The sequence below is a fragment of the Liolophura sinensis genome, chromosome 10, assembly GCF_032854445.1.
Source record: "Liolophura sinensis isolate JHLJ2023 chromosome 10, CUHK_Ljap_v2, whole genome shotgun sequence".
Classification (NCBI taxonomy): Eukaryota; Metazoa; Mollusca; class Polyplacophora; order Chitonida; family Chitonidae; genus Liolophura; species Liolophura sinensis.
Genome location: NC_088304.1, coordinates 32,361,990 through 32,377,289, shown reverse-complemented (window position 1 = coordinate 32,377,289; position 15,300 = coordinate 32,361,990). Strand labels below are relative to the sequence as shown.

At 40.5% G+C, this 15,300-nt stretch overlaps 1 protein-coding gene across 1 annotated transcript in view; it reads left to right on the top strand.

Moving 5' to 3' along the window:
- Positions 1 to 15,300, top strand: part of LOC135477117 (uncharacterized) — a 28,389-nt gene that overhangs the window by 2,372 nt on the left and 10,717 nt on the right. Inside the window, exons 2-8 of the mRNA XM_064757272.1 lie at positions 5,989 to 6,201; positions 7,711 to 7,800; positions 8,597 to 8,653; positions 9,847 to 9,902; positions 11,660 to 11,738; positions 12,893 to 13,021; positions 13,507 to 13,584. Coding sequence (XP_064613342.1) covers positions 6,043 to 6,201; positions 7,711 to 7,800; positions 8,597 to 8,653; positions 9,847 to 9,902; positions 11,660 to 11,738; positions 12,893 to 13,021; positions 13,507 to 13,584 — 648 coding nt within the window. The 5' untranslated portion in view covers positions 5,989 to 6,042. The remainder of the gene's footprint in view (positions 1 to 5,988; positions 6,202 to 7,710; positions 7,801 to 8,596; positions 8,654 to 9,846; positions 9,903 to 11,659; positions 11,739 to 12,892; positions 13,022 to 13,506; positions 13,585 to 15,300) is intronic.

The following is a 15,300-nucleotide window of genomic DNA, read 5'->3' as shown; positions in this document are numbered from 1 at the left end:
GTCTCAAACTAAATGTGTCCAAATAGGTGAAATGCACATTACAAAGTAAGCTGCTCCTTTGACCAAAGGGTAATAAATGTTGAGAAAATAAACCATAAGAGTAAGACAATGTTTTGAAAAAATAAATCTCAAAAACTGATATTTAATTACAAGTCACTGTGTAATTTCTAATTGGCCTACTTCATTCCCAGAGAGTTAGTCCCTGGCTGGCCGTGGAACTAACCTTTGCGCTCTCAGCTTTTGTTTAGTGGTCACCCAGTCTGAAGGTGGTGTGACATTACGCTCTGTCACTCTTAGAGGCAGGACGTATTCACTAGCCTCTCTGTAAATAGCCTGTACATAGTTTAGTGCATTTCCACTTTGTAATATCGTATCTGTTTTGCACTCGGCATCCACACTGTTCCAGACGCATAGTTGTGGTCCTCTCTTTAGGGTAGTAGTTCTCGCCCTGGCCCACAATGTTGTGGGCAGGGCGAGTAAATAGACCCTTAAGCCTTAAGCTTGTAATACAGGGAGGTGTACAACCGGTTGAAGTATACAATCGGCTAAAGGAGTTAGTGGGGAGTGGGCCTAATGTCCTAAAGGGACTAATCAATGTCTCTAGAGATGTCTGGAATGTTACAGTGGCTACGCAAACTGTGAAGGAACAGCTGTTGGCTAGCGGCTTCTCATTTAACGGGGTAGATTGTCCAATATATGATGTGGAGGAGCAAAGGCTCCTGGTTAGATCTCGATGTCCGATCGAGGTGCCTGATGACACTATTCGAGGTTTGATGTCCCGGTATGGCACGGTCCATCACGTCAGCCGGGAACATTACCTTTTTGATAGGTCACTTGAGAATGGTATGCGCCGTATTTACATGAGTGGTGTGACCGAGATCATTCCACAATCAATTTCGGTTGGGAATTTTAGAATTCCTTTGTGGTACAGAGGTCGGGTCCGTGCCTGTCACATCTGTGATAGCGCAGAACATTTCAAGGCCGACTGTCCTTTAAAGGATAAATGCCTCAAGTGTAAACAGGCAGGCCACTTTCAAAAGGACTGCCCGCTGAGCGATGAAAATGACAATGGCGATAATGACGATAACGATTGCAATGATAATGATGATGATGATAAAAATAGTAATGTTTATGAAGTTGAAGGTGACAATAAAGATTAGAATGAAGGTCGAGGAGATGATGATGGTAATTATAGTGAGGGACATGGGAATGATATGGAAATTGGGGTTTGAACGGTTTCTGGCGAGTCTGTTCCTTCCAGTCAACAAAATAAAGGGACTTTGGGTAACTCTGCTGCTGACAACGAGGAAGCTGGAGAGTGGCAAGTTGTCACTAACTCCATGTCCTCCAGCAAAAAGATTCGAAATAAGCGCATTGATGCTACAAATAAGGTCAGGAAGTTAAGCGAATCGCCAGTAGTAGGTGGGCCCCAGAGCGAGGCATCTCAGACGTCAAATAGCCCGGAGTGGGTTGTCGGTATGAATAAAATCTCGAATTCCTCCTCACCCCCTAGATCGTCAGAAATTTCGAATACCATGCCATCCTGCAATCCAGTGGCGTGACGCCCTCCAAAGGTGCACTTGGTAAGAGTACGTCCTTATGGGGTAGCACTTGACCCGTCTACAATGTCACAGTTAGACACTAGAGATATAGCAGATTGCCTTGATCCTCAGGGAAGCTCTCAGCAATCTGATATGTCTAGGGCTGGTGGAGAATCCAGTATGGAGGAATCTCTTTCGGAAATGGATGCACCCGAAGACTTGCCTGCCTATACCAATGGCAAGGGTGAGGCCTTGGTACCTGTCTCAACATCCCTGGGGTCGTATTATCGCACATTGCAACGAGACTCTAAAGTTGACAAGGTTAAAAAGCAGAGGAAGTTGATAACGTTGTCACAGGAGGATTTTGCTGAGCATAGGGCAGCGATGTACAAGAAGTCCAGAAAAAGAAAAAGAATAAATAAATATTAATAATGGCTACTACAAAGATCTTACAGTGGAACTGTAGAGGATTGAGGTGTAACCTCGCAGAGCTCCAGATGTTAGCTCAAGACCTCAATCCTGTAGCTTTTAGCTTGCAGGAAACTCTGATGACTGATCCTAGTTATAAATGTCGAGGTTATGTATCTCATCACGCTGTTGCCACGTCTACGAATGTAAAGGCATCAGGGGGTTCTTCTCTTTTGATTAGGCAGGGTGTAATACACAATAGAATGGCACTGAACACCGATTTGCAGGCAGTGGCGGTGCGTATCACACTGGGTATAGTATTAACAATCTGTTCTATTTATATACCACCTTCTTCTACTCTTCACCAACAAGAGCTGCAAAATTTATATGATCAATTGCCTAAACCGTGTCTTCTTTTGGGTGACTTTAATGCCCATAGTGTTCTCTGGGGTGACTCTAAACGTAACCAGAAGGGCTCTGTATTGGAGGATTTTATATTTAATAACTCTCTATGCGTCTTAAATGATGGCACACATACTTACCTTCATCCGGCAAACGCCACTTATTCGGTCCTTGATTTAGCTGTGGCTGATGCAGGGCTAAGATCGGAATTCAGCTGGAGCATCCATGATGATCTGTGCGGAAGCGACCACTTCCCCACCATACTTACCCTTGAGGAGCCGGTATCTTCCTCCCTTCCACGCTTTAATTATGATAAAGCAGACTGGCCCCGCTTTGCCGAAATCTTGTGCGGTTCCCCGTATTAAGAAACCGTGGTTCACGGAGGACTGTAAACAAGCTAGGCGTTTCAGGAAACGTGCTGAGCGCGTGTACCGATGTAGACCATCTCCCGGTAATTTAGACGATGTTAGGCGTACTCGAGCTAAAGCCCGTAGGACTATCAAACAGTCCAAACGTGACTCTTGGAAACGTTATGTTTCTAAGATTAATCATCGTACCCCTATGTCAAAAGTCTGGAATATGATCCAACGCATCAAAGGCAAGGGATCCAATGTCACTGTCAATCATCTTGAAGACGGGAATAATTCTTTGACAGAAAAACTTGACATAGCCAATAGGTTGGGCGCTTCTTTTGCGCACCATTCGTCTTCAGATAATTACTTGCCTCAGTTCCAGCGTAACAAGGAACGGACCGAGGCAAGTCCTCTTGATTTTACGTCCTCAAATGAAGAATCATACAATGCTACATTTTCTCTACATGAACTATCCGCATCCCTTAGCAAGGCCCATGACTCAACTCCAGGGCCAGATGATATCCACTATCAGCTTTTACGACACCTTCCAGAATCTTCCTTGAGGGTGCTTCTTGGAATTTTTAATACCATTTGGATTTCCGGGAATTTTCCTGCCTCATGGCAAAACGCTATTATTGTCCCCATCCCAAAGCCCGGAAAGGATTCTACCGATCCAAACATACTATCGTCCTATTTCCTTAACCAGTTGTGTATGCAAGACTATGGAGAGGATAATTAACGATTGCTTGGTTTGGTTTTTGGAGACTAATGAGTTGATAAGCGACATTCAATGTGGATTTCGAAAGAATCACAGTACTGTTGATCACCTTGTTCGTCTAGAATGCTTTATTAAGGACGGTATCGTTAATCGTGACCATGTCGTATCTGTCTTTTTTGATTTGGAAAAGGCATATGACACTACTTGGAAATATGGCATTATGAAAGATATGCATGGATTTGGACTTAGAGGTCGGCTTCCTGACTTTTTTCGTAAATTCTTAGACCATCGTCACTTCCAAGTTCGGGTTGGGGCTACCCTATCTGACTACTTTGAACAAGATCAGGGGGTTCCTCAAGGCAGCATTTTATCAGTTACTCTCTTTAGCATGAAGATTAATAGCCTTGCCAGAGTTTTATCTCCTAGTATGAATGCGTCCCTTTTTGTGGACGATCTTGGTATCTCTTGTTGAGGCAAAGGTATGCAGACTATTGAGAGACAGCTGCAGATTTGCCTTAACAAAATCCATGCCTGGGCACTGGAGAACGGATTTAAGTTCTCCAAGTCGAAGACTAACTGTGTACACTTTTGTCGGAAGTACTTCCCCCATGAAGACCCCAAGGTATTTTTAGATGGGTCCCCCATCAAGGTTGTGCCGGAGGTAAAATTCCTCGGGGTGATCTTCAATAAACGCCTTACATTTAAATCTCACATTAATTATCTTAGAGACAGATGCCTAAAGGCGCTTGATATTTTGAAGGCTGTCTCTAGTGCTCGATGGGGAGGGGATCATGAAACCCTACTTCAGCTCTATCGAGCACTGATTCGTTCTAAGCTAGACTATGCCTGCAGTGTTTATGGAGGTGCGTCACGCTCCCAGTTGAAGAAACTCAATACTGTACATCACCAGGCCCTACGGTTGTGCTTAGGTGCTCTCCGTACCTCTCCTGTGGAGAGTCTGTATGTTGAGGCAAACGAGCCTCCCCTGGAGCTTCGAAGAACTAAACTATCCTTACAGTATATCACCAAGCTTAGAGCCAATCCATCCAACCCAGCCTTTGATTGTGTCTTCCATCCGGAATTTGAAGACTCATATGCCCAGAAGCCATCCATTGTTCCTCCACTCGGTGTCTGCATCCAGGAACATGTGCAAGCAGCTGGACACTATCACCCCCATACGCATCCAGGAAGATCCACCATGGTTATGTCCTGAGCCTCAGGTTGATACCTCGCTCTCCTACCTGAAGAAATCTTCCACCAACCCTTTAGTATACCAGCAGGAGTTTAATAATATGTGTTCAAAGTATCCATTTTATCACCGCATATTCACTGACGGTTCCAAGAATGATGATGGTGTGGCTTCTGCCGCTGTCCTTGGACCCAGAACCGTTTCAACTCGGTTTCCAAATTCCTGTTCTGTATTTACTGCTGAAGCCAAGGCAATTTTGTGCGCACTTCGGTCCATTCCAGAGCTAGGAGGTAGCAGATTTCTCATCTGCTCTGACTCCCTTTCCTGCGTCCAGGCAATTCGGGCTAGTTTGCCTGTACATCCAGACATTCTGTCTCTCAGGGAGATGTTTAAACGACTTAATGAAGATTTTATCATTGTCTTTTGTTGGGTGCCCGGGCATATGGGTATCCCTGGGAATACTGCTGCAGATGAAGCCGCGAAGGCGGCTTTGCATTCCGTTACTACCCAAACTGACGTTCCATATTCGGACTTGCGTTCACTTATTTGCTTCTATAATCAAGCGCTTGTTTCAGGCTCAATGGGATGACCAAACAACCAACAAACTGCGTGATATTCGTCAGTTTGTTGGTCCAGCGCCTTCCCTTTCACGGCATCGTCTCCGCTCTTGCATTTGAGGAGGTGTCGTATCGGTCACACACGTCCTACGCATGGGTATTTGTTAAAAGGAGAAGATGCTCCTCATTGCTTTGCTTGTGATCAACGGTTCACAGTCAAGCACATATTGCTTGACTGTGGCGACTTTGCTCCTGTACGAGATTCCTTTTATCACGTGAGCTCTCTTTCAGAACATTTCAATTCTGTAGAAAGTGATACTATTTTTGACTTTCTCTCTGCCATTGGTATGGCAGGAAAGCTGTAATTTTAAACTACCGTCTGTGTTTGTTATGTGACTTCTGGTGTCCTTTTTGACTGAATAGTAAATGAATTATCCGTAGTAGATCGACTACTTGACGTTTTATTGTCGCGATAAAACTGAAATATTGTTGAAAGCGACGTTAAAACTTTCACTCACTCACTCACTTCATTCCCAGCTCCTGGTAAAGGTCACACATTGATTGGTTTTGTTGTTTTTCAAGGGTTGGCTTCATCTTGGCATTTTGAAAATTTGAACTGCATGGCTTAGTGTAGATAGCTTCATGAATATTTATGTTTGTGTTGTTAGTGCATACCTTCATAATAAATTATTTGTAGGAAATCATGATACCTCACACCCAGTGCCTTGAAACACAATGGGGTAGTAATGATGATGTACATAGTGCCCGGAGGGTTTTGTACTTTGTAGGCACAAGTTCATGTAAATTCTTCTCTTTACAGACTGCAACGAAGAACTGAACGTCATAAGGACATATAAAACTGGATACGTATAAGATGTGGGGTTTCAGCTTCAGGTGGCAATGTCTGTCACAGCACATTGCTGCTCTAGTTCTCTTAGTTGCTTGGATACAGTTACCCCGAGGCAGTGCAATGAGTGACGTTCATGGAGGGGTAAAAATGGGTGTTTCAAATCATGCGTGTGATGATGCCAAGGTAAGCCATATAGTCATGTGGAAATGACAAGTCTGATGGAATTGGATCATATGTGGCTAATTTTATTGCATCAATTGTTTGTTAAGTTACAAGGTCAGTATGTTAAGGATTTACAAATAAATTTCACCCAAAACATTTTCATTCATAAATGTAGATCGTAGACTCAAATTAACCCAGCTATCGCTGGTTTGGCCATACATTAGAGTTTTCAAGTATTAGGCAAAGGGCACTTGATTTTCCTCCTCCCATAGCCTGGAATGCAGTCATGTATATATATATATATATATATATCAATATCATATCAAGAATTTCATATATATATATATATATATATATATATATATATATATATATATATATGAAATTCTTCAGTTCGACATTGAACATCTGTCAAATAAATACATCAAACAAAACAGACTTTGGGTGAGTCATATATTTCATGTGTGAGAGAGTTTGTCAGTAATTTGCCAAAGGTCTGTGGTTCAACCAAGACAATCATTGTTTCCCCTTCACCCCCCCCCCCCCCCAAAAAAAAAATGCTTGTCAGCTTTTAAGTAAAAAGGACACCAATCAATACATGTAAATCAGACAGCTTTTCCCTTTTCTCTACCTGCAGTGTGTTTGCTGAGTGTGTACAGGTGTTATATCTGCTGATGGTCTGTTGGTGGACTAGCCTGACTGTTGACAGTGACCCTCGTTTGACAGGAGTTTGGCATTGAACACCAGTCATGTAAACAAATAAATCAAATAGCTTTTGGGAAAAAGTCACGAGTCTGTGTTTATTATGTACAGGTGTGTTTAGTACGTACAGGTGTGTTTTCCTCCGTCGCTTAGTTGGTTACCGCGCTAGCACAGTGTAATGACCCAGGAGCCTCTCACCAATGTGGTCGCTGTGAGTTCAAGTCCAGCTCAGGCTGGCTTCCTCTCCGACCGTACATGGGATGGTCTGCCAGCAACCTATGGATGGTCGTGGGTTTTCACTGGGCTCTGCCCGGTTTCCTCCCACTAATCAAATAAATACAAGTGTGTGTAGTGTGTGCAGGTGTGTTTAGTATGTACAGGTGTGTTTAGTGTGTGCAGGTGTGTTAAGTGTGTACCAGTGTGCTTAGTGTCTGTAGGTGTGCTTATTATGTGCAGGTGTGTTTAGTATGTACAGGTGTGTTTAGTATGTACAGGTGTGTTTAGTGTGTGCAGTTGTGTTTAGTATGTACAGGTATGTTTAGTATGTGCAGGCGTGTTTAGTATGTACAGATGTGTTTAGTATGTACAGGTGTGTTTACTATTTGCAGGTGTGTTTAGTATGTACAGATTTTTTTAGTGTGTACAGGTGTGTTTAGTATGTACAGGTGTGTTTAGTCTGTGCAGGTGTGTTTAGTGTGTGCAGGTGTGTTTAGTGTGTACAGATGTGTTTAGTGTGTACAGGTGTGTTTAGTATGTACAGATGTGTTTAGTGTGTACAGGTGTGTTTAGCGTGTACAGGTGTTATTTCTAGTGGTGTTTTCTTGTCAGGCAAACCTGACCATTGATGGTGACCCTCGTGTGAGCGGGACTGAGGCGGAGTTTCTGTGCCTAGAGGAGGAGTCTATTCCTGTCAGACAGGTAAGCCCGACAAGTGTTCATGAGCCATGAGCCATCACCTTAGGGAGCACGGGAAGTCTGAGTGTTGCCAGTTAACTCACATCCTACCTCAAGGGGTTTCAGCATAACACTGCCAATTAGTCGCATCAAACCCTAATCATTCCTTTAAGAGAATCCGTTTTCAACATAAGGTTGAAATACCACCAATGTGGCATCAAACCCTGATGATCGATTCAGCAGAATCAGTTACAGGAGATAAAGCTGGTTCATAGCAAACACACATTTCCTTTGTAAACAAACTTGGTTCTGATCATGACAACATCTGAAGTTATGCAGTCAGATTTGGTAGCATGTTGCAGAGTTTGTTTTTGTTCCATATTACATGTATGTGTGTTTGACATCCTTATAAAATTCGTCGTTGGTCGGATATAACCTGAACCATTATGAAAAATTAGTGTCACTCAGTCAGGGGAATAATTAATTTTTCATTGTCGCTTATGACAGATGTAGGGATCTTTAAAAAAAGTACCAGGGAGATCAAAAAAAATTTCAGTTCAAATCCCAATAAGAGTTTTGGACAAGGGCCCTACTTTTGAGGGTTGGCCCAGTTACATGCAACAAACGTGTAATGATGGCGAGGCAGGCTTTTGCTTGGATCAGCTGCAATCATTACCTATTCCGAAGACCTATTTGTATTCTGTTCTTTGTTCTTCTATTGTTACAATGTCAAAAAAAGGTTTTTGATTGTTTTTTTATGAGTTATTAGTAATTTAAAGTAATATTGTTTTTCACAATTTTCACTCCTTGTATTCTTCAGACACAAACACAGGCTTTTTGCCAACCTGTGGGGGACCAGGTATGTGTACAGAACATTTAAAAAAGACAGCTGCAATGTTGTCGAGGATTATGACGATAGTATTGCATTTTATGACGTTAAGAATACAGAAGCTTAATATCACTACTCCCCGTTGATGGCTTGATTTGGTTAATGACATCTAAACAGTTGCCGTCTGTCAGTTGCATCATGCCTGATTTATTTATTTATTTGACTGGTGTTTTCACGTCACATTCAAGAGTATTCCACTTATTCAACTGCGGCCAGTATTGTGATGGGAAGAAACTGGGCAGAGCCCAGAGGAAACCCACAACATCCACAGGTTGCTGGCAGACCTTCCCATGTATGCCATTGAGCTTCATGCCTGAAACTGTAGTGTTTTTTCCTTGCCATCGGCTAAATCGCAATTTAAATTATGTAAAAATTGTGTATTTTATTATATATATGTGTACCCATATAATATTGGTTGTCTGGCGTCACTTATTTCCGCAAGTCTCATTTGATAAATTTATTTACTTGATTGGTGTTTTACGCCGTACTCAAGAATATTTGACTTATATGACGGCGTCCAGCATTATATGATGGGAGGAAACCGGGTAGAACCCAGGTGGAAACCCACGACCATCCGTAGGTAGCAGGGAGACCTTCCCACTTACGACCAGAGAGGAAGCCTGCCTGAGTCAGACTTAAACTCACATCAACAGCATTGAAGAAAAGCCTCCGGATCATTGCTCTAGGTCTCACATTTGGTATATATAGCTGACGTATTGCTGGGCATTTATAACATGTAGCTAGTTGGTGGACTTTTAATAATGCATGCAGGCAACAGCAGTGTTATTTTGTTTTTTTATGGACTAAGCAATACTAAAAAGTCTAAAATTAAAATAATAATTAACTGAATATCAACCTTTTGATTTTGTCTGATCTTTATCTTTTTTTTTTTAAGTACCTTTTCTTCAAGGCATTCTGATTATGTAAATATGTCTTTAAGATGAAAAATTTCTGAGATCATTAGTATTTTCAACAGATTAATTGATTTTCAAGTTTGTTTCTGTTTTTATACCCTTCTCTTACATTGAAAAACTATTCTGCCCGTAAAACAATAGTTTAAATTGATGTGGCCTGAATGTGGTAGACATCTACCCATAACCATGCTTGTGCTAACCTGTATGACCTTCTAACTGTTTTGGTATGTTTCCCCGATGCTTTTTTTTTACCCTGTAACCCATTAGCCCCTGCACAAGTGTATGGATCAAGTTATCACCTATAGAGACTCCCCACCCCTGAGGTAAGTCTTAGCCTACCCACCAACCCTACCAGCTTCAGTCGTGTCAAAAGTGAAAGTGAAGACACTCGCGCTCAAAATATTTAATAACATATGATAATACATGTACATGTAGAGTGTATCACCTGGTGGATAAACGTTTGCAGTTGAGATAAACCCTGTGTGGATGACATGGACATACAGGTGTCATTTCAACAGAATTACATGTACGTATGTGGACATGCATCTGTCATCTATGCAGTCATTTTTTTTAACCTGAGAGCTGTTCTGCAAAAGATATGGTTACATTGTCTGAGTATAACTATGAAGAAAGTCAGTACCGTTCATGTTCATATTCCAGTTTTTTAGGAGTTACAGTGAATGTCTGCGGGAATTTTGCCCTTCACTATGTTGCCCGTTTTTACCATGACTATGTTGCCAGTTTTGACCCTGACTATGTTGCCAGTTTTGCCCATGACTGCGTTGCCAGTTTTACCCATAACTATGTTGCCAGTTTTGCCCGTGACTATGTTGCCAGTTTTTACCATGACTATGTTGCCAGTTTTGGCCCTGACTATGTTGCCAGTTTTGCCCATGACTACGTTGCCAGTTTTGCCCATGACTGTGTTGCCAGTTTTGCCCTTGACTATGTTGCCAGTTTTGGTCATGACTGTGTTGCCAGTATTGCCCATGACTATGTTGCCAGTATTGCCCATGACTATGTTGCCAGTTTTGCCCATGACTATGTTGCCAGTTTTGCTCCTGACTATGTTGCCAGTATTGCCCATGACTATGTTGCCAGTATTGCCCATGACTATGTTGCCAGTTTTGCTCCTGACTATGTTGTCAGTTTTGCCCATGACTATGTTGTCAGTTTTGTCTGATTCTGAGAGTTTTATCAATCTTAGACAGGTGTTTCCTATTTTGTTTTTTTGGGGGAAGGTAAGATGATATCCTGCTGAAATCACACTGTATATATATGAAACTGCAGTTGGAATATAAGATAGGAAGTTGTCCTTGTTTTTTGTTGTACTAGTTCTTCACAACAGAACAATCAACTTTTTACAAATCAGTGACCATTTACTCCCTGGAAACGTGCCCATACCTAAAACTTGATGAACTGTTACACTCCATTCCTTGATGTAAACATGGCGTTCCAAACTGCAGTCTGAATACAAAGATGTAGAAAGTTTATAAGGCTCATTTGTGTTTTTAAATAATCATTTCTCCACACCTTAAAAATCCTGCTTTTACAACCATGTATGTAAGTTTCAGCCCAAAAGTAACATGACATGCATTTTCCTCTAAAAATGCATTTTGGTGGCTGTAGTTTTAGGTCATATGCATACATAAACATGCATGTAATGGCTTTATTTATTTATTTATTTATTTATTTGATCGGTGTTTTACAGCGTACTCAAGAATATTTCACTTATACGCTGGCAGTCAGCATTATGGTGAGAGGAAACTAGGCAGAACCTGGGGGAAACCCATGACCATCCGCAGGTTGCTAATAGATCTTCGCACATTTGGCTTGAGGGGAAGCCAGCATGAGTAATGGCTTTAAGAAATAACCCTATGCTCCTACATCTTTATACAGATGCTAATTATTAATATCAGTATTTTTACTTCAACCATATATATTGTCTGAATCTGTAGCATGCTTGTAGAGTATTTTATTTTAACCATTTATACTAAAATCTAGAAGAATATAGAACTCTTTAAAGCTGAAGCTGCTTTTGACGGTTATCTCTCTGAATTAACATGCTTTATTGTTGTAGCGGTGCACACAGACCACTTTGGCCAGTGTATGGAGAATACCTCTACCTGCCTGCTCAGAGATGGTTACACTCGATGGAGGTATGTTTTGTAACTTCAAAAGCATGTTTCGAAGCGTGGTTGTTTGGTTATTAGTTATTTTAATGCAATATTCTGTGGGCAAAATTTGATCAGACTTGGTGGTTGTTTCCAAAAAAAAAAAAAAAAAAAAAAAACCCTGACCACTTTGGTAGCCTAATAATTAGTTTCCTGGTGGAAGTCGGGAGTCCAGAGATCAAACCTGTGCTGGACATACCAAGGACTTCAAATATGGTACTTGTTGATGCCTTGCTTGGTGCTCACTACTGACTTTAGAGCAAAGAAACAGGACTGTCAGCATAATGTGACTGGGGGGAGTTTCATGTCTTTTGTCTTCGGCATGTTACTTCAACGGCAGCAGCAATTTGGCGGAATGCCCTGCACAAGAAGACACAGTGCATGTACACACACATAATGACTCCCCGTTGTCATATGACTGAAAAATTACTAAGTACAACGTTAAACCTCAAGCATACATACATACATATGTACAAAAGAGCCCTGTACAGGTATGTGAAACCTCGTGGACAAAAGAGAGAGCACGATGGCTGATGAATGATGTGTTATGCAACTTCTACCCAGTGGCTCATGAAGCGTGAGTTCAATCCTGGACTTGGAGAGTGTTTTCTCTAGATTCCCTTCTCTTGTTTGTTGTTTGGTAACAACTTGGGAATGCCACTTGTCTTGCACAAATATGTCATGCAAGTCAATGCAGGAAATAAAGTGAAAACTAAAAAAATATTGTAGAACAGCAACTGGTTTTGTAAAAGTTTGTGCAGTCATTACAAACCTTTGCATTTGGTGAAACATTAGTAACAGTGTGCAGCGTCCAGTATCTTTAAAATTGTCAGTGTACTTTATGTTGATAATTACTTGTCTTGGCAAAATCAGCAACAAATGATTGCTTCAGGATTTGTAATTGTGACAGGTTCAGCTGTAATGTCTGGTGTGTTAATAAGCATGGCATTCCAGTGGGGCAGCATTTTATGTATGTGTAACATCTGGTCATTGGTCCCCTTGGAGTGTTACCTGATAAATGCTATAAATTGCTAAATTGATAAAAACTCCTTAAAACTTGAAACAGGACAATATAAAACAAAACAGATTTCCAGTTAGATGCTTTAAACCAGAATGGAAATTGTTTGTTCTTGCTGCAGCATGGCGCAATAGTTTTACTGTATCACCCATGTGCAGACCCAGAGGAACTGGCTTGGCTGAAGTCCCTGGTTAGGGGCTGTATACGCCGTCACATCATCACACCTTACAGGGGCCTCCCCACACAACAGGTACAGTTGTCACCCAACCCCTTGGCCCCCAAAACTAAAGCAGTATTTGTGCTCCCCTTATCCTGGAATGTTAACAGTTCATCACCATATGTACGAATAATTGACAGTTTTTATGAATTCTTCACCACCTGTATGAATTATTGGTAGATTGTATGGATTCTTCAACATCGGTATGAATTATTAACAGTTTGAATGAAATTTTCACCTTCTGTACATGTATGAATTATTGACAGTTTGTATGACTTCTTCCCCATGTGTATTAATTATTGACAGATTGTATGGAATCTTTACCGTCTGTATGAATTATTGCATTTTTTTTATGAATTCTTCACCACCTGTATGAAGTATTGACAGTTTTTATGAATTCTTCACCATCTGCTTGAATTATTGACAGTTTTTATGAATTCTTCACCATCTGTATGAATTATTGACATTTTGTAAGAATTATTCACCTGTATGAAAACATCTGCATGAATTGTTCACAGCCGTTCGCTCTCCTGGCCTGGAGATGTAAGCTAAGCCTGAGCTACGCCGATACAGCTGCTGTGGAAAAGTTCATCAAGGTAAAGTTCTTTACATCCAAGACAACCTGTCTTATATCAGCTGCAGTTTCTGTTTTCAAATATGATCCATCGTGAAATAAATTCCGAATTAGTAAGGTGAGGTTAAAAAACAAAACCAAACAAAAAACAGGAAAAAAACAACAAAAAATAAAAATCAATTCTTCAACCTTTTGCAAGTTTGTGAAGAGTTTATTCAAAGATATTCTGATAGCACTATTCCGTGTAGACCGATAAAATCGCATAAGCAAAATGAGCACACAAGAAAGTTTCAGATATAGTAAATGTCATTTTTTAGATGTGTGTTTCTTTTTTCTTCCTCACAAACAGTATACATGTACATGTCTGGCTCTTATGTGCTGACATGGGAGCCATCAATAATTACAAACTATGTCTTTGCAGTAAATGCAGCCATCAGATTTCAACAATGTAAATGTTCCAACTTAAGCGCAAGCATGTGAGTGTATACAATACTTTGAGCAGTAAATGAACAAAGGTAACAATGAAACACTTCCTCATAAAACATTTCAGTCTTGGCGTAATGAAGTCAGTCATTTCTGTCCAATTTTCAGACTACAGTATCTTAAATCACAAAAACAGGTCCAAATCAAAATCACTCAGAAACTGAAGATTCAGACTGAGAGTTCATACCAATATCTTGTATGAATCAGCAATGATTTCAGACTAAAATCATGGACTTATCCTAATCCAAATGTGTTAATGATTTAGATATGTGTTAAACATGTACAATATAGAGGTAGGCCTTTAAGCTCTGCAGATAACTAACAGGCCCTGCTATTGTTATCTGTTTTCTAAATAAGCGTGGCCAGCCAAAGCCCAATAAAGGAGACCAATAAAGGCCAGACCTTATCTGATTTGTCACTACAAAGCAGTCTGGTCTGTCAATAATTGCCTGCGAAACAGCTGTCACCAGAGATTATATATTACTCTTGAATACTTATGTACCTGTAAGGTATTACACTTAAAAGCTAAAGAACCCATGTCAGTGAGTGCATTTCAGTGAAGTACTTCATTTCAAAGCGTTGACACTAGGGATGGAGTCAATAGTGAAAAATAATTGCGTATGATTTAGCACTGCACAGCACCAGCAAAAGATTATAAAAATGCCCAACACTGTGATTGTAATTTTATTCATTGCCAGAAAAGACAAGCTTCATAAATCACAACTGCGTCACAGAAAAAGTGCTATTCATAAAATGTAGCTGACTTGCAAGTTTCTAAAAGTTAACAAAGCAGGAGAAGAAGAACTAGCCTCATCCATTCTACTAGTGACTGATATGAACAGCAGAAAGAAGCACAAGCTGAGTGAAGATTTAAGCACAGTTCACATGCATGTAAATAGTTATGTGTACTGGTAACTTATTTATGTACGTATTCCAAAATCAAATAGTTCGTTTAAATGCATTATTGATAAAGTGAAGAGGAAAAGTTGTGATGTAAGCACTACCAAGCTATGTATTTGATTTCGTACATATATGTTCAACTCACCACTTTTAGTCCCTAAAATAAAGCCAGCAGTTAGATTCCCACAGTTTGACAGATGAACAAATTACATAGGCTAAACACATTGCCAATTGCACTGGGTTTTTTTTTTTATATTTTTTTATTTATTTTTTTGGGTAGGGAAGGAAGGATATGCATTTTAAACTGTCCAATGTTTTTCAGATTCTGGGAGTACACATCATGCCTGATTTTCAC